The sequence below is a fragment of the Solanum lycopersicum genome, chromosome 3 (assembly GCF_036512215.1).
Source record: "Solanum lycopersicum chromosome 3, SLM_r2.1".
Taxonomy (NCBI): domain Eukaryota; kingdom Viridiplantae; phylum Streptophyta; class Magnoliopsida; order Solanales; family Solanaceae; genus Solanum; species Solanum lycopersicum.
In genome coordinates, this window is record NC_090802.1 from 49,790,321 (window position 1) to 49,810,914 (window position 20,594).

General features: G+C 35.0%; 1 protein-coding gene across 6 annotated transcripts; it reads left to right on the forward strand.

The window, feature by feature from the left end:
• Positions 1-1,203: 1,203 nt before the first annotated feature.
• On the forward strand, positions 1,204-20,512 carry LOC138347243 (uncharacterized). 6 transcript variants are annotated; one of them, XM_069295046.1, is made up of 13 exons: positions 1,204-1,363; positions 5,659-5,837; positions 5,941-5,977; positions 6,139-6,267; positions 7,999-8,311; positions 8,404-8,475; positions 8,799-9,006; positions 12,049-12,163; positions 12,881-12,995; positions 13,251-13,488; positions 18,469-18,553; positions 18,643-18,850; positions 18,942-20,512. In XM_069295046.1, exons 1-4 carry the CDS (start codon positions 1,350-1,352, stop codon positions 6,158-6,160), a joined length of 252 nt encoding a protein of 83 aa, XP_069151147.1. In that variant the 5' UTR covers positions 1,204-1,349; the 3' UTR covers positions 6,161-6,267; positions 7,999-8,311; positions 8,404-8,475; positions 8,799-9,006; positions 12,049-12,163; positions 12,881-12,995; positions 13,251-13,488; positions 18,469-18,553; positions 18,643-18,850; positions 18,942-20,512. The 6 variants fall into 6 exon arrangements, with proteins under 6 accessions (XP_069151147.1, XP_069151146.1, XP_069151143.1 ...); XM_069295045.1 differs by lacking the exon at positions 8,404-8,475 and having other exon boundaries at positions 18,469-18,542; positions 18,643-20,512; XM_069295042.1 differs by lacking the exons at positions 1,204-1,363; positions 5,659-5,837; positions 5,941-5,977; positions 6,139-6,267; positions 8,404-8,475 and having other exon boundaries at positions 8,153-8,311; positions 18,942-19,861; positions 20,011-20,289.
• Positions 20,513-20,594: the final 82 nt, after the last annotated feature.

Here is a 20,594-nt window from a genome sequence, read left to right on the forward strand (position 1 = left end):
ACAACCAACTAAGAGATTGAGAATTATTTTTAAAATTTTTATCATGAATTAATTTGACCTAATATAGATCTAAATTATGAGACTAAATAAACGAACTACTAAGGGATCGTTTGGTACAAAATGAATAATGCATGGATTCGTAATGAAGGCATTAGTAATGCATGGATTAGTAATGCAGGAATTAATAATGCATGATTTATTTTTATCAAGTGTTTGATTAATTATTTCCAATCCCAACTTGTATTTGAAATCAAATTATTTAAAAATCTCTTTTTCAATTATACCCTTATATTATTATGTAATTGGGTCAAGGTAGATAATTATCGAAAAATATTTCTTTTATGACATTCTAACTAGCTATGAGAAGAATAATTTTGTTGTCATGCTTTCAGTTTTCTATTTGAATTATTTGAGGATAAATAATTCTCATCGTAAAAATTGATCACTAATAAAATGTCAATTTTAAATTTAAAAAAGATAAACCAACTACTTTTAAAACTATAAAGATGGTCAACAATTGAAAAATTGAATAAACCATGTACATTTACACATAAAAAGTTGTAAGTTATAATTTTACTATGTATGTAATTTTTTTAAAATTGTTGAAAATACGAATAATTAGTGATATATTTGTCTTTTAATTAGTAAATGTTAAACAACTCACATTTTAAATTAGTATTGATTTGAATTAGATATATTTAGTTACAAATAAGTCTCTCTAAATTATTTGTAAACTAATTTATTTAAATAATTTTACTAGTACAAATATAAAACATAAAATCAAGAAATTAAAATAAAAATTAAAAAGATTTGAGGGATATTTTTGTTTTTATGTGCTTATCCCATGATATTATATTCTAAATATTACTAATATCTCCAAATTGAAGTTATTAGTAATACATTACATAATACCATGTAGAATGTATTAACTAATCCATGGATTAGATATACATAGACTCACATTCCTATCAAACACAATATTAAATTATACCACATATAATATATGAATTATTTCTTTTAATGCAACCTATCAAACGCTTCTAAATAAGCATATCAAATAATTAAATCAAATATAAGAGAATGTACGAGTAATATTTTGCTACTTTTAATGCTTCTAGAATAATAATAATAATAAAAAAAATAGTGAAAATTTTGAACACGTGTAGAGTGTGAGTTATTAGCTTTCTGACCAAATAAATGCCAAAAACGCCTACATTTCCGAAGCCCTATATTCACTTTTCTGTCAGAACTCCTCCACTCTTCCCCCCTTAACGGCGATACTCTCACTCTTCTCGGAATCTCCGGCGACCCAACAATGGACGGCGGCCAACGGAGAATGTCCATAGACAATGAGAAGGTTCAGGTTCTCTCTTTCCCTCTTCCCTCCTCCTATGTTTTTACCTTGCTTGTTTAGTGAATTAACTGAGTTTTGTACTCAATTGAAATTCTCATTCTGTCAATCGAGTTTTAGGATAAGTGATATAAACCATAGAAACACTTATGAATGCTAATGGGAACCGATTAAGCCTTCATGCAGCTGTTCTGATAAAATCCTTTGTCAACTTCGATGCTCATTTGACTGTTAGTTTAAGGAATCAGGGAATTTAGGGTTCTAGTTAGAGATTCATATGATAATCAACTATACATCATGCTTACGTTGGAAGGAGTATGTTAGGATCTAGTGGAAATGGAAATTTTACAAAGCAAGAGCGGTGAGGTGAAACCGTGTTATGCTTTTCCTTTAAAGAAAAGATCTCTAATAAGATCCACCACCAGTTCCTTTATCGCCCTGCTTTATTGATCCTCAAGCCTTTTCAATTTTTAGCTTCCCTTTCCTTTTTAGAGCAAGTGATCTTTTTCTTTTCACGCACTAAAAATTAAAATGAGTTAAAATATCCTTGAGTGAGGATCCAGGGTCTGGGAAGCCTCAGGAAGAAGTAAATCTGATGACTTCACTAGGTAGGGATGGCAACTGGGTGGAGCGGGTTTTGTCTAATGCAGGGTGGGGTTGGTTTGACAATATGTGGGGTAGGCCGGGACGGGGCGTTTGGAACTCTTTTGAAAAGAAATAATGCAGGTGCCGGGCAGGTTGCGGGTTCTTTCTCTTAATACCATCCCTGTAAACATAGCTTCATTTTCCTTGAATAAACATAATGTGTTATATGATAGTTGAAACTAATTAAAAATGAAATATAAAATCAAAATTGATTTGAAATCCATACATAGGTTAAGTGCTCAAATTCAAAATATTTGATAGACTTCTAATATTCATAGAATGGTACTAGTTAATAGTTAGTTTGAGACAGGTTCACAACTCTTAATATTTAAAAATCATAATAAACATACTCATATAAATAGAAAAAAATTATTTTCTTAATTCGATTAATTTGACATATTTTCTCGTACTGCAAAAATATTTTTATAGTTTCATTGTACACTGTAACAAAATGATTAGCAAAGAGAGAAACAAAGAAGAACAGAATAGGATACAAATTAAATGTTTCTGAAACTAGGAACGATAAAGAGAGAAAACTATTGCTTGATTTAGTGTTTAATTCGCTGGTTCATGTCTTTATTGGTTTTGATTGTTTTTTTTTTAAAAAGTTCTTTCTAAAACACACAAGTTATTAAATTCTTATAAATTAAATAGGATCTCAGAACAGTAACTATATTGAATAGTATCTGGATAGGTGAAAAAGTGAATTGAAATATTCAAATTTGAGGCAAGTTATAATTGCATGATTTAGACAAATAAAAATGAGAATAATTAAGTGGGGCCGGGTATATGCCGGACAGGTTTATGTGGGTCGGGGCTGAGCGGGTTGAAAATGCTAAAAAATGTTATGCGGGGCGGGGCGGCTTGCAGGGCAAGCTCAACCTGCCCCGCACCGCCCTTTTGCCACCCCTATCACTAAGACAACAAATCAGAATATGGTGGAACACAGTGTCTTTGGATTCTGGTCGACTGTAGCGAAAGAAAGGAACTCTAGATGTTTTGAAGACAAAGCAAACTCCATACAGCAACTTTAACTGTACACTTCTGTCATCTTTTTCGGTGCTAGGATGAATTTGTAAATGAAGCAGAGTCAATACTTTGCACCTTAGAATCCCAACAAGATTAGAAAGTGATTGTTCTTTTGTTTTTTACACACCTATACCTGTACATTTTTCAGCACTTGGTTGGTGCTTTTGTTATAATGAAATAACATTTTTTTATAGAAAAGAATATGGAAGAGAAATATAGAATGAAGGACAAAAAGTATTACATGGTTGGCCAATCAGACCTACATCCACAAGTGGAGATGAGCAATTCACCATTTCAGTGATGGCTATTAAGAGTAAAGAAGATCTGACACTCTAATAATTTCAGAAAGATCTAGAAGATAGAATAACCTCACATAATACTGTGACAAAATGCTCACAAAGAGGTTTATCTTGGGCTCCTTTTTGGCATTCCAAATCCTCTGAACTTCTCATCCTTGTGTAAGGCGTTGAAGGCTCTTGACATGCATTTAGCAGCTATGATAAATAAAGTTGCTTCACTTCCCTAGTAGATTTAAAGTAACCCTGTGGCTTACCATTCATTAGAATAAAATACCTATTGTTAGAGATTTTTCTGTATACCACGTCAATTAGCAGATCTCCAAAACCCATTTTTAGGTTCCTCGTAAATTTTGCTATAGGATTAAAGATCTTCTTGGTACTCTCCACAACTCTCCACACTTGTAATTAGGAACCTGTAACTTGTTGTGGCAGGTTCTGATTTTTTGTTTTGGAATAGAATACAAGTTGTTACCTTTTTTTTTAAAAAAAAAACAGAAAAAACCCCCATAAAACTCAATCATATGCTTTGTCATGTCCAGTGTATCACTGCTGGGTTACCCTTTATCTTAATATCATGCACAATTTCTTGTACTAATAATATATTCTCAACTATGCTTCTTCCTTCCATAAAACCTGCTTGCTGGAGAGATGATTGTTGGCAGTAGGTATACCAGTCTTTCAAGTATGGTCTTGGAGAAAATCTTTCATGTGAGTGAGGTTGCTCAAACTGATCTGAAAAGGTCACAATATCCATTTTGGGCAATAACACCATATTTATGCATGTGACAGTGACATGTCCCGGTAATTTATGTCTCAGAAGAAAAAATGCATCGATGTGAGCACATGTGTTTCAATTATGTCCGAACAGTATCGGTAGAGCTTGCAGTGAAACCATGTGGACCACCTGAACTATCTACATTTAGACTTAAACAACTCTTCACATCTTCTATCTCTGGAATTTCATGAATCTAATTATTCAGTTCTGCATTAATCAGTTGAGGTATATGATTCAGTATCATCTGAAAGTTTGTTGGAATGTGATCCTCAACAATTGATCTGTGTAACATGTTATAGCCTCCTGCACGATATCCTCCTCCTTATCCAGCAAGTTTTCATTAGGATCTTTAATCTTCTTGAGTAGTAGTTTATTTCTCTTATCAGTTACATGAGAATGAAAGAACTGGGTGTTCCTATTCACCATTTTGAAACCACTGCATTCCAGCTTTTTGCTTCCAAAACTTTTCCACCATATCATAGAATTTTATCAGTTCAGCTTGTACATTTTTGTAGCCTCTTCCTGTTTCCATGGGTAGGATTTTGTTCAAATTCCAGCTCATGGACCTTAACTACTACTTCTAAAGTTTGCTATCTGTTTGAGCGTGTCACCATATGAATTGCTACTCCTTTTAGACAATGCCTTGCTGAGCTTCTTCAAATTATTATGTACAATAACCATACGGTCTGGACTAAAGTTCCCTGACCAATTCTGTCTGACTACCTCTCAGAATGTCTCATGTTCCACCCAAAAATTATGAAATCTGAAAGATTCTTAATTACTCTACTATCCTCTAGTAATGCGTTAAGAGAGGTGCATGAACTACGAGACTCAGTTGATGGTAGCTTCACTAAAGTAAAATATTCTTCTGGACTCTTGCTGGTCTTTTGATTGTTGAAGTTCTTTAGTATCATCTTCCTATACAGTAGATTTTTGCACTGACTTGCTATGAAGTCAATTTTGAGTTCATTTCCCATCCTAACATTTAGCTTGATATGATTGATATCCTAATAGATACTTTCTCTTGCTAGCCAACAATGTCAAAGTTTAGATAGCCAACCAACAGAGCTACTAAAATTTCGCAGGTACAGTGTCTGTATGTTTTTATAACTCAGGGATAATTTTATTAATCCCTGCAGTTGATTAATTTTATTAATCCCTGCAGTTGATGTCTTTATAAAGGCAAACCGACGCCACACACTTCAGGAACTCCTTTATATTTTTGGAGGAAAACCAGGAGATACCAATCAGTATCAGACGATTGATTGCTATTTGTTGAGAATCATCTTAAATCTCCCCTTGAACTTTAGTAGACCTATTACATACATGATCTTCGCTTTTGTAGATGAAAAGTCAGCATGTTACTTCCTGAGCCTGATTGCATCGAACTGTCTTATCTTTAAAATTAATGTGGAGCTTCCTTTTCCTATAATTTATCACATCGAGTTCCTCAATGGATGTGTTTAATATTACTCTCTTCTTATCATTTGCTTCCTTTGCTAGTATCAGTTCTATCTCTTTATCTTATTCTTCTTACGTTTATATTTTCTTTCATTTAGACTGATGGAAATGTTAGAGACCCCTTGGAAGATGAACTACGAGGTCAACGGCACTAATTTAGCAGAAATTGAAGGTGGAGAGGTGGCAACCACAAACTTACTGTCCTGCAATGGTCCAGAGTTTGTAATGCAACTTAGCTTTCACGTAAAGGATAGCAGTGGTTTGAAAGTATGTTCAGGTAACATGTGCATCATTTGTCACCACAAACACCTGCCAAGTATTTTTCTCAAATCCTGTTATCGTAGTCTATGCATTATATAGTCTGAGATCAATTTTCTCAGGAACAAAATCCTCCTTCGAGGCACATGCTCGCCTGAGGTGTGTTTATTTTCCGGTGGTGCAGATAAAACTATATTGTATAGTTCTGTTATGTGTCATTGAACCTTGAAATTTCTTTTTGATGTCGTACTACACTTATAAGAAAAAGAAGAGTCTGCTCTTGAAACATTTCGAAGGATGTTGCATGCTTTTAATTGCAGGGTAAAGAGTGTATTGAGGTGATATTGGAAAAGCTAGAGGCAGATGGGTATGGAATTACCGAGAATTTTGAAACTCTCAGCCATGTTTCTGTCCGTCGGTTGGGTCGTCTACTTCCAGATGCTCGTTAGGTAAGCTCAGAATCTTTCTGTTATTCATAGTTTACAAATTATAATTAACCAGTCTTGTATTTCATCACTACAGTCTGCCAAAGAATACCTTAATGATAATATATCTCCAAACTTTGAAAGAAAGAACATGCGTGCCTGTAATTTACGTGTATATTGATATTCTATATGAACTACTCGCCTTTGTCTTGTTGCCCAATCTTTAGCTTTTTCTCCTTATTTTTATTATGCCCCCAAGCTTAAAAAATGTCAACTATATTTTCTGCTTTGTTTCTTTCAGTCTTGGCTTCCTTTTATGGAACCAAAGCTAAGAAAAAGTGATAGGGCTGAAGTCCTGAAGAGATGCTGCTTTAGAGTAAAATGCTTCATAGGTATAAAACCATTTGTACAAAACAAGTGCTCTCTTATTAATGAATAAGCAATTGCTTTGTCATTTTTCCAAGCATCACTGAGCAATATTCTGCTTGTAGAGACCGATGCTGGTTTCAACCGAACACTGTCAAAGGTACAAGACAACTTTCTTAAATGCATTCTGACGACTTGACCGAGGATTTAATTGCACGTCAGCACGTGTACATATACAAACACATTTCCTGGAATGCAAAATGAGAATATTTATATACATGTCTATGTATTAAGGCAGGAACTAACTATGTGGAAATTCTAAATATGCAAGTAATATAGTTCCTTAGGAAGTCAAAGAATTTCTAATGCCAATCGTCTTTGGTCTGATTTTTTTTACACCATTAAAAATTTAAAGTTCATACTCAGCGACGTGCATTTGGTATTGTCCTGCTGCCAACAGTCTTTCTTCGGAATTATCTGAACAGGTCGATCCTCCCATCCCGTTTGTTTTAGCAACTTTCTCGTTCACCTACTTCTACATATCTAGGACAACCTTGCGGACAACCATAGGTATTTTTTAATCTCATGAAATCTTCTGTATGTATTTTCCCAGACTGACTTAGCACATCACCATCTTTTCACCATTGCATTAAGGAACTTTGGCAACAAGCCTTCAAATAAAGAGAATGGTCATGACTTATGGTTTGTTGTGCACTGTTGAAATGATATCCCACAACTATATATGCAATGAGGTCATCTCTGTTGCTCTTATTATGTGTGTGTCTCTCTCTCTCTACATATCTATCTTTTCTGAAGAATTAATGTCATCTTTTGAGTGCTTATCTGTTGATAATACAGTATGGGAGAACCAAATATTGAAACACCAAGAGAGAACCACACCATCATCAATTGATATATTGGACGCCGAGCAATGTCTGGAATTGGACATTGAGGGGGTTAGTTAACAAAGCAGCTTGCTTCTTCTAACCACTTGTTTAATAGTACTCCTGTATATCAGAAAGCTAATACAATGTCCCACTGAACAAAATGTCCTTTATTGCCCCCAGCATAATCCACAGTTGTCCAATCCATCTAAGAGTCACCCACTATAACCTTGAATATCATAGTCTGTAGATTCGTTTACTACATCCACTTAATTGGGATCCAAGTCAGATAATGTAGTCATTTCACTTATTAAAATGAACGTGAACAGGCCTACAGGGTTTCAACTAATTCAGCCTGGTAGAAATTGTTGTGTGTGTGTGTATCAAGTGGAACATATTTCTCCATTTCGTTCCAAGTTTTCTGTGCTTAATACTTTGAATATCTTCGAAATTGATGAGATTTCAGCTGTGTATAATCTTAGAAGCTGGACATGAACCATTGCAGGCGCTACCTAAGGATGTTGATGCTGGACATGAACCTCCAGAGGAGATTACTGCAGTTGTTTGTCCAGCTTCTTTTACTTCTGCTAATGCATCCAAAAATTTGGATCAGGAAATACATCATGAAAGAAAATTTTGCGATGACTCTAGAGATCAAATTTAAAGCAGATGAGAATGTGAAAGAACAACATATTTACTCTGGGCAATTGAATCGTTCATCGCTTAAAGGATTTCATGGTCTATATATGTTCCCCCTATAGAAGAAGTCACCAAAACCTTTTCAGACAGCAGGCATTTATCTATTTCGATTTTCTCTTGTAAGTTATATGATCTGCAGATCTCCATTTTAATATATACGGAATAATGTATTTCACTTGATTTTCCTTGCGGTTGGATCTCTTCTTTTCAGATAGAAAGTTGTACAATTTCTGTAAAGTAAGTGCGCGTGAAAGCATTGTCTGAGCCTACTAGTTGGGAACTTGTAAGTGATGGGAAGAGTACACACGGTGTAAGCTGGGGCTCTCAAGTCTAAAGTAACTTCTTATATAAGTTGTGCCAAATGAAAAGATTTCCATCGCCGAGTCATAAGATTGTTATTTTTACTTGGGATACTTTTGATGTTCTGTATTACAATTCTTAAGCTTGAAATTATAAGGAGATATCAGAAGGAACGTGAAAGTAATTAGTCACCTGCATTAAATCAACAAAATGTGACTGACTTTTTCATTCACCTGTTTATATGTAAGTCTTGCTCATTCTTGTCAAAGTTATGTTTGATTTTGTCCAAATGTGTATATTTGGCAGGGTTGGTTCTTGTTTTCCAGAGGTTTTCAGTGTTGCATGCCGTGATAGATTCTGCAATCGTATACCATTCAAGCCGCAGATAGAGATAGAGATGAAGTTAAATTCAGGCGGCAGAGCTATTTCATCCGAATGCAATTATGACCAATATATTACAGAATGCAGTTATGACCAATATATTACACATGACAAATATACCATGAAATTTAAGGTGAGTTTGTATTTTCCTGTTTCTTGTCCTCTTCAATACACCTAGCAAATCTTCTTGAATAAATAACTGTCCATAAATTAAAAAACTTTTGTGCGTCTATGTGCACACAAAAAAGTATACAAGTTACATAGCGCAATAGATGGTACAGCTAGAATAACTCCTATTTGGCTCAGACCTCTTTGAAAATATCTACTTTTTTTAGTTTTAGCTAAGCCCCAAAAATAAATGTATAAAGGAACCATACCAAACCCAATAAACCTTGATTGGTCTTAAACCAGTTATATTGTGATAGGTCAGAAATACATTATCGAGCAATGGTTGTAACAACTCGTGAGCTAGTTTGGATTAGAGCACTAAAACTTGGGAAAATCGATATATCTCTGGTGTGAAAGGAACTGGTCGATTTTATGACAGACCGTTCCATTAAATAAAAAGCATTTCACGGTTTTACCCACCCCGCTCTTTCTTTGTAAAATTTCCATTTCCACTAAATCCTAACATCCTACTTCCTCCCTAATCATGATATATATATTGATACAGTTGGATATCATAAAAATCTTTAACTAAGACCTTACATTTTCTGATACCATAAACTAGTAGCCAAAGGAACATCGAAATTGACGAAGAATTGTATCAGAGCACATGCATGACGGCTTTATCGGTGCCATTAGCATTAATTAAATATTTTTATGTTTATATCTGTTATCCTGGAACTCTAGAGACAGAATGAGCATTTTCAATTGAGCAGAAAAGTCATTTAATTCACTAAACAATTGAAGGTAAAACAGAGGGAACAAAAGAGGGAAAGGGAGAACCTGCACCTTCTCATTGTCCATCGACATTTTCCGTTGTTCGCCGTCCATCGTTGAATTGCCGGAGATTTCCAGAAAAGTGAGACTGGCGCCTTTGAGGGGAAGAATGGAGAACAACAATTTTGATAGCAAAGTGAATATAAACTTTGCTATCAAAATTGTTGTTCCCCACTCTTCCCTTCAACGACGCAGTCTCGCTCTTCTCGAAATCTCCGGTAATTCAACGATGGAAGACGAACAACAAAGAATGTCCATAGAGAATGAGGAAGGTGCATGTTCTCCTTTCCCTCTTTTGCCCCCTCTGTTTTACCTTCAATTTTTTAGTCAACTGAATGACTTTTCTGCTAAATTGAAATTGCTCGTTCTTTCAATCAAGTTTCAGGATAAGATATATAAATCATAAAATTACTTTAATTAATGCTAATGGACATCGATAAACAAGTGCATGTTCTCTGATAGAATCTTCGTCAATTAGATGTCCTTTAGCTGTTAGTTTATGGTATCTGAGAATCTAGGGTTTTAGTTAGAGATTTTTATGATATCCAACTGTATCAATATATACCATGATTAGGTAGGAAGGAGGATGTTAGGATCTAGTAAAAATGGAAATTTTACAAAGCAAAAACGGGTGCGTGAGGTGAAACCGTGAAATGCTTTTTCTTTAACAGAAAGGTCTGTTATAAAATCCTCAAGTTCCTTTCTCACCAGGGGTATATCGACCGTCAAATTCTATTTGGTCATTTTAATTCTCTAAACAACTGATTAATTCAAACTAGCTCACAAGTTGCTGCAACCATTGCTCGATATGGTACTCCTCTGTACTTGATTGAGCAACCACACTTTGCATCTTACACTTAAAGGATACCAAGGTACCTTCTACTAAAACACAATATCCAAACCTGGAACGTCTATCAAAGGGTGATCTTGCCAAATCAACGTCTATATATCCAATGATATGCTTATGGTCACGATCATCAAAGAGTAGTCATATACCTGAAACTCACTTTATATATCACAAAATACGAACAACTGTATCCAATGATTATTAGAGGGGAAGTCATAAACTATCTTGTTGACTCACAAGAAAAGGATGTCAGCTCTAGTCACTATAATTCAACTTCCCACTAGCCATCTTTACCTTCAAAAATCACGGAATGGCTCCGCCTGTCGTGGCAGTATATTAGCATTCGGATCCATAGGAGCTTCAATAGTTCTACATCGCATCATTCTTGTCTCCTCAAGAATGTCCAAGGCACACATGCAATGCCACATAATAATATTTAATCTGGACTGAGCAACCTCAATACCTATAAAATACTTCAGTCCCCTGAGGTCTTTAGTTTGAAAATACTGAAAGAGATTTTACTTCAAATTAGTGATACTATCCTAATCGTTGCCGGTGATAACGATAACGTCAACTTGGACCACCAAATAAAAACACAAATTAAATGCAATATATTGATAAAACACTGAGTGATCAACTTCACCACGAGTCATGCCGAACTCCGGAATTACTTACTGAATTCCCCAAATCTAGCTCAAGAAGACTTTCAAACCTTAGGCTTTAGAGTGACCTGCACAATCGACATTCGCTAATAAAATAATGTGGTAAAGCTCATTAATTTCCAACTAATGAAGAGGCCAATGACGAATGACAACCATAGATAGAGAAAGGAAGATATATGCGATTTAACCCGGGATGAGAAATTATCATTCTAATCCAACCCAAATATTTGGGTATATCCTTTGGCAAAAGTGAAATTGGAAAACTTATATCAATCGGAAATAGTGCAATTGTCACCAAAAAGTGCTCAAAATTTGGTATAAAATGTATGAATTGTCTCTAAATCACGAGTCATGTGACCCGAAAACTAGCTGGAACAGGCTCACGAATTGGCGCGTGGTACTATCGCGGTCGCTAGAATCCTGAAAGTCCTACTATTACTTTTTGATTGGTGAAGGATAAGTGTATTGAAACTTGATGCTATAGAACTGTACAATTATCAAGCTTACAAGGAAGTCATACTATTATTTCATTTTTCACTTTATATTTATGTTGCCCGTGCCCTTCAAACGAGGATGTACTTGTGAGTAGTTTTTCTTTCTAAACACAATAATATCAATCCCTGTGCGGCTCCCCTTTACAAATTTTTTGGCTTGTTCGCTATCTCTCATTGCTGCATTTATTGCTATGTATACTGTCACTAAGCTTGAGTGCGTTTATCGACAGAAACTTGGAGATGATATTTGCAGATATGGCCTATGCATCAGACAATGTGATGCAAACGTGGTGTCACTCAATATTAAGCAATCAAATATTGAACTTGAGATGTCCAACTTGGGAGGTATTAATTCAGCTGATTGTGTCATGCTACTGTGTTGCTGCAATGGTTTGGCTTTATGTAGTCCGAAAATTTTTTAATTGACACATGAAATCAAAAAACAATGTTATGTGCATCATGTAACCATCTCTTAACTTATTATCTCTTCTTTATGTTTTAACATTTTGCAAATTCCAGGGACGCATGCAAAAGGCAGTGGTGCTATTTGCGTATATTAAACCTTGTACCTTCAAACCTAAAGATTACTATTTGCGGAGATTCCATATCTGTTATATGTTCTGATATATTTGCTTGCTTTCAGTTTCTCTACAAATTAATATGGTGCAACTCTTGCAAGTTTCTGTTACTTCAGTCTGGATGATTTAATTCCTGATGACATTTCTTTTCTGTTCCTTATGTCTCTGGAGTTCTCCCCAAACTTCTCCTTACTTTCTGCTCCTGGTGCTATAACTAGTCTTGCAATTTAACAATCTGTTAAATTGAAAGAGATCATGTGCTTACTTGTTGAAGAGTGATACCTAATTAGCAACAGACATTAAATGCATCTTAGAAATTGTAACATGAAAATGGTCATGGATGCAATGCAATATACACAATAGTCTTGATGATAGGTATAGATATATCTACTAGCGTCCTTTATTTGAGATGATAATAACATAATAATATATTATGAAATAAATGGATCAAAATATTCATGACTGCATCATTTAATTACTGCAGAAACTTGAGGATGCAATTAAGGAGACTGGTCTTCAAATCAAACACCATGATGATAACATCAAATTCTTAGAGGGTCAGAAGAACAGGTTGGATGATTCAATTTTGGATTTAGAAGGTATTGTTTCCTTCTTTTCAAGCTAATTAGGTGTGCTGTAAAATTACCCATTGTAAGATTTCGTGATTACCTGTAGTGCAGAGTATCAACCATCAGCTTGTTTCAATGAGCTTATGGGTTTAATTCTGTGTATTGCCTAATTAGAAGCACACAGTGTAGACTATAGCATTCACTTTAACTTTTTTCTTTCTCTTTTGTCATATAACTTTTCACTGTTTCTCAATTTTAATGCCTTGTGCTTGTGGGGTATTGTAGCTGCTCTCGCCAAGACTTATTCAGCAAGTGGAACCGGTTCTGAAAATAAGGAATCTTCCAATGGGCAGAATGAGGAGTGAACAATTGAACAAATCTTAATTTTTGATAAATCTGCAGCTGCCATCTCTGTCCAGCTGCAAAAGCATACTGGAGCTCAGATTACTAATATTCCATTTATGAAGGACATAATAGGAATTGTTGCTTTGCTTGGGAAGGTTTACGACGACAATCTCAGCAGGTTAGTTTCACATAGCATGTAGTATTTGCTGACTTTTTCTACAATAAAGTAGACAAAGAAGAAAAAAGAAATGAGCTTTATATGAGTCCACTTTTTATGCTAGTCCCTGTTCAAGAGATTATAGCACTCGTTCATTCTGTCCCAATCAAGATTACAGTATGTGGCTGCCTGATGGAGAAGACTTGAGACAAATAGTTTGATACGTTCTGGTCTTTGAATTTGTCACAAGTATTAAGTGATTGGGTTTGGAGGTTTTGATTAGGGTAGAAGGTTAGTTTTGATTAGGAAGATCTAGATAAGAGGTGCCTTGTTTATCAACTGGGGTATTTGTAAAGAAGAAATTGGAGTTGTTTCTAGACGTAGAGCATAGCGAAAGAATACAGTTTAAACTGTACATGTTTGTGAAATCTAGCTTTTTAAAGGAAATGCTGAATCTGTCGAGGCTATTGGGGAATTTCCTTCCACACCCGAATTGGCTACATCTACGATAGAGGGTCTTCTTTTGAGGGAAAAAATCTTTTTGAACGGCATCTCAGCAAAAGAGAACTTGAACTGTGAACCATAAGGCAAGTACTTAAATGCTAATACAAACTTCTCCCACATACACACATGAAGGGGGGGATAATCAAACCACCACTTTGCTAGATGAGTCTGCAGACCCAAGAGTCCGCCACAGAACCTAGACCTCGAGAGGCAAAGATCCAAGTAGCTACAACATGAAGTAAGCTTCACTTGTAACCTTAAGGAATATAGAAAGTTATTCGAAATTCCTAGCAAGGACTTTGGATGCTATTCATTCCTAAATTCCTTTTGCCCTTAACTTGCGAACTCGAATTAAACTGAGTGAAGCCTGAGATTCTTTTCGAAGACTTGAAGATATATAGTTGAAGAGGAGAAACTTTAATCAGAGCAAAGGTTGGGTTTGTTTTTTGGTTGTATTTTCCTCATTTTGATCCTGGGGCTGTTGCAAATATGATGCAACACATCTTGCACCATATTTGTATATTACCTTTATAAAAAAATGTCTTGCACCATATTTGTTGTTCGTAAGAGACGAAGGAAGCCCTGCTCCACAAACGAAGGGGACTAACTGCACTGATCACCCTCATAGTTTGAATTCCTAAAAAGATTACAATAGAAGAGTTTGTCATCTTTTTTTTTTAGAAGGTTTAAATAAGCATAGACATAATTAATTTAGGGTGTTCGTTGTCTTTTTTAGTAGAGGTCTACTAGGATACCTACAAGAGATAGACTTTTCATCTGTGCTTAGTATTATGAAAAGCAAAAAGCGCAACAAACAGTTAAGGTTCTTTAGAGCTTTGCAAAGTACAAATAAGATGTGGGCTTTAATGAAAAACGACGCAAAGGGTGAAAAAATACAATTATGCATATGCTTAATCCAAGACTAATAATTATTGGGGAAAATATACAAAAGGGCCTGTTATTCGTCTATTTCAAAAAAAAAAACAAGAGGCTAAATTGGACATTGGACATACCCTTCTTCTTCTTCCTAACAATTTTTGCCATTAATGGCTTCTTTTCCTCCTTCTTCCTACTTTCCCCCCTCATCCTCTTCCGTCCTCATCATCATCATTCTTCTTAGTCGTCTTCTTTCTCCTTTTTTTTAATTAATGTATCGAAAATGTGAATCATTACGAGCAAATATATATCTAAAGACTCGAATCATCGAACAAATTTCATATCTAATCTCAAATTTTGGAATTGTTTAGAAGTTATTTAGAACTGATCGAGTTTGAACACTCTATGTATACTTCATGTATAGTTAAGATATTTTTCAGCTTTTTGAGTGTATCACATTGTATAGTTAGTTTATAACTTATGTATAGGTAAGCTACATTGTATAATCAGTATATTACTTTCTATGACTTTTGGCAAGCTATATATTCAAGCTTTTACATAAATCAACTCAGATATGACTTAACTTTTATCTGCTTGGCATCGATAACACTAATTATTACGAAAACATCATTACTAGGATGAATAGTCTAACTAGACACACTCAAGTATATAGCCTTGAAAGATAGGATGATATTTGTGAAAGAAACTTGACAAACTTTTGTTTCCTTATTTCATAGTCGATCTTTGCATCGGTCAACAATGTTTGCTCTCTCTGTAAATCACACCCTTTTCCACTTCAGCTCTTTCATCTGTCTCTCAGTTTCAAAATAGCTTTCAGGTAGATTCAACCTTCCAGAACTCTTTGAAAATTTGATCTTTAATTTCCTTTACAAAAAATATACACGAGAAAGATAGAATACAAATGATTAAGTGATGCAAAATAAACAAACAAAAAATACCTCGGAGAGTGGTGTGTAGGCAACCTTACCCCTACCTTGGGAAGGTAGAGAGGATAATGATTGAGTGAAGCAATCAACAAGAAAAATAAAGTGTTGCATATTCAAATAGATCTACTATATAACTAGACGAACTCAATTACATATAAAACATAAACACAAGAATAAGATTAAAAACAACGATAATGAGATTAAGATATAAATAATTACCAAAAACCATTCAGGTATATCTAAAATATATCGTAAACTTGTACGTGATAATTATTGAAACTCATCTCCCAGAAAATTATATTATCTTTCCTGATTAACTTTTTATAATGTGTTGATGACTTTTTTCATTGGAGGTGCAAATATATTTCATATTTCCCCATTTACTTCTCCTGACATCTCTTGAATATAGAATTTCTTTGTCTGTCTATCTTTAATTGAATATGATGGTAAAGAGACATTTATGAATAAGCGTATCTTGTTATCAATGTCTTTCCACCCAACTTTCAAATCTAGCTCAGGGATGACAAGTGTAGATCTTCTTCTTCCACGTAGATTTGACATCTACATATTTGCTTCCTTGTATTTAAAGTATTCAAATGGCAATATCTGAAACTTTGGAAATTTGTTAGGCAAGAAAAATGAGGAGCTTGGGAAGGATCTTTTGCAGAATAAACTTCTAAGAAAGATTTAATTTATGTAAACTTCTGTAAAAAGATTTAATTTATGTAAACTTCTGCTGAAGTAATTTGTTCGAAGAGAAGACATGGATAAATGAGAAATTTAGTAGTTGAGGCATTAAATAGTCATTTAATAGTAAAGGTTCTCGCCATAATGTTAAATAAACTAGAAATACTTGTAAAAATTAAGAGAGAAAATATTGTAGAAATGAGTTGAATGTATGTAATGGGAACCAAAGGAAGACTACTAGTTGATTAAGGACACAATTTAGGAAGATCTAGATAACAGATATCCAGGACAGGTCCCTAGTATATCATATGGATTGTTTGTAAAGAAGAAATTAGAGGTTTTCTGAACGTAGAGCATAGCGATAGTATATATTACAAAATGCACATGTTTGTGAAATCAAGCCTTTTACGTTAAAACACAATCTCTGAATCTGTAGAATCTATCGCGGAATTCCTTCCATGCCCGACTCGGCTATATCTCCGATAGTGGGTCTTGTTTTGATGAGGGAAAAATCTTTTTTGAAAGGCATCTCGGTGAAAGAGGACTACTAATCGCGAAGCAACATACACTCATGATGGGGGGACCAAGCCACCACTTTTACCTAATGAGTCCGGAGACCAATGAGCCTACCACTTCTTCGTTGTCGTCGTTTTTTTCTTATTCATTGTTGTCTTCTTCTTCTTTCTTTTTTTATTGAATGTATAGAATATGTGAATCATTTCAATCGAATTATATATCAAAGAACTCAAATCATCGAGCGAATTTCATATCTAAAATTTGGAACTGTTTGGAGGTGATTTTGTGTTGATCGAAACTGAATACTCAAAGTAATCTTCATGGTTAGTTGAGTTACTTTTAAGCTTTTGAGTGTATCATAATGTATAGTCAGTGTACTACTCGTGTATAGGTAATCTATATTGTATAGTTAGAGGTTGTTTGTTTGCAAACAAGTTATCCCATGATTAGTTATCTTGGATTAGCTATCATGGAATTACCCACTATTTATATGGGATAAATTATCCCATCGCTATGATATAAATGGTGGGATAAGTTACCCCAAACATGGCAACCAAACAGATACAAAAACTTTATCCTATCACTATTTATTTCTATCACTCACACCATATTGTCCTTCAGTGTATTACTTTCTATGACTTTTGGCTGATTATTATGTAAATAAAATATGGTTATTTCAGAACCTGTTTGGATTGATTTATTTTAAGTGCTTTAAGATAAAATTGCTTTTAAGCAGTTTCATAGTGTTTGGATAAGTTAAAAAGTACGTATAAGCACTTAGTTTTAAGATAAAATGAAAAAATAAATCAAAAGTCATAAGTATGAGTTGTAACTTAAGGTTTTTGGCTTATAAGTCAAAACTGAAAAGCCAATCCAAACAAGCTGTAAACTAATAATTTTATTGTATATATTTGAAACTAGCCCATAATTATTAGCATGAATGACAAATATAAGAACAAACAAATTGAATTTTTTTGTATGATAGAAGTGAAATATCAATTGCTTAGTGTTACATCTTTATAAGAGGTTCATTGATAACGAAAAGTATGCCTTAGACTCTTGATGCTGACATTGAAGCGCGCAAAGCGCTCAACAAGTTTTGATACTCGCTTTAGGGCCTATATGCTAACTATGATTGTTTGGTTTCATTTATTGTGTTTGCATGTATGGAAAAAAACCTAATAGAAAATGTTGACTACCTATGCTAATATAATAATAAAGACTTCTTCGTATAAATGTGCTGAAAATGCTATTCTTTCATATATTTTTTATTTTTAGTGGCGAGAGTCACACTCTAGCTTTGCTTCCTTATCCTTGCTAACTAGAAATGAACCCTCACGAGTTGAGTAAAAGCACCTAGCCTATCCCCCCCCCCCCCCTCTCTCTTTACGAGCTGTTTTTGTACTCCAAATTAAAGAACCTTGTAAATTTCATAATTGCATTGTTGTTAGCTTTTTGGCATAAAATGCAGGATGATGTTTTGTTCTCAGTGTATGATCTATTGTCGCCGTGTATGCAGCCACAATGAGATCCTGCAGTAACTTGGTAGTAGAGTGGTACCTCATTCTCAACATACCGTCTTAACTTCTTTCTAGACATTAAATGCATCTTAAAATTTTTTAACATAAAATGCTCATGGTTGCAGTTTATACCGGTCTTGATTCTTTTCACGACGTGGGCTATGATAAAGAAGTGGTTATGGAGAAGATTGAAGGAAAGGCAGACAGTGCAGCTGTTGTTGTCCACAAGCTGCTTAGATCACCAAAACCTGAACAGCTGTATCTCAAATATGCTCATGACATACTTGGCGGGGTTGCACTTCTTGGAGTGTTTCAGAACCATAAGCTTAGCAGGTTGATGTTGGTATCCTTTCCTTTAAAAATGACTCAGTTTAAGAAAATCCTTGGCAGTATGGATGTAATTACGTATGTTACCTATCCATAGCATGCTTTCAGCACATCTTGGAGAAGATCAATTGGTTGCAGTAGTATGCAAATCCCCGTGCAGCGCCAGAGCTCAAATGGATTGAAATGTGAATTGTGCCAGTGTTGTTGACATATTAGCAGTTAAGCTTTGAATTTCCATCAAGGTTCAATGTAAGGTTAAAGCATTTCTTTCTCTGGTTTACTTTATACGAACTGTTTTCAATTCTTATGAATTTTAGGTCTCTCGATCCAGTTAACACATCATGTTTCATCCATGTGTGATCAATGCTCTGTGGAAAAAAAAAGTGTAGGGTCCTTGCCTTTTTGTTTCAGGCCATATACACGGGGACTCAGCAGTGATCTAGAAAGAGAAGTTTCTTTTCCACACCCAACTTTATCAAGTGGAGAAACTCTCCCTGGAATTTTTGCTATGTGCTTAATATCATATTCGTTCCTGCTGAACATTTGCAGTTTAGAACTTCTTCAGGGGATGGTCTCTGGGAGACATCATTTTACTGTCTGCTCAGTACGCTTCAAGTCTAGAGTCTAGAGAGCAACTTTACATGGTAAATTTCTGCAAAGAAGATGGTGCAGTTCCCTTGGATGGTGAAATGATTAGAGGAGATGGAGTTGGATCTTAGTATATATGTACTTTCTTTTTCCTACTTTTCTCTACCATTATTTGTTTCTCACAAAGAAGATGGTGAGGTTAGTCTTGAGGACATGATGGTTTTGGGAGGGTTCCCTGTTTTAGGTAGCTCTGTTCTGTCCCCTCTTCATTCCCCGGAGTTGGTAGAAACTGAAAAGAAGCTCGAAAGGAGCTTATCCTAGCGAAGGCTGATAACCATACTAGATGATTAAATTGTTTCATGTACAGTGGTAGTAATATTGAACATGAAGCTTTTCTGTCTCTGTGGTTATCAAGGTTCGTGTTTCCAGGTAATGAGTATGATAAAATAGGTACTCATGTTTTTCCTATCGCGGTTAGTCTTGCTTAGAGGTTTGCGATTAGCGCTTGCTCCTGTTGTGCTTGCCAGTATATATAGGGACTTGGGTATATTAACGGCCGTCTTTATTTCTATTTCCAGTCGTCTGTCTGGAAAGACGTTGCTTCTCGCACCAGAGATAGTAGAAAGATTGAAGATAATCGAAGGCTTGAAGCTGGAACTTAATTAGTCAATTGCATGATCAGATTAAGGAAGAGATTAGGACTCGGACAAAGTACACCTTTCCCTGGACTTTACAACTTCTTGTGAGTCTTGTACATGTAATTACGCCGGTGACTTCCCTTTTTGTGAAGAAACACACTCTGCACAAATTAACACCTATAGCCTTCCAAATAAATGAATGATTAAGGTGTATGGTCATAGGAATCACTTATTGATCTTTGTTTGGGAAGGAAATAAAAGTGATGCTGCTGCATGCATCTGTTCCTTTTTAGATATGCACTCACATACAAGCATATCTAAAAAGGAACAGATGTAGCAGCATCACTTTTAATAATGTGACAGTAGGAATAACTACTGAAATTATGTGTCTTGTGCCTTGTTGCAAACAGTTGCAGTAATATATAGTTAAACTAGCTAGTGAACTTTTCGCGCTTTGCGCATTTGTTTAACTTTCCAAAATAGTTACTGTACCGAGTTATCCTTTAAAATAATTAATACACGTA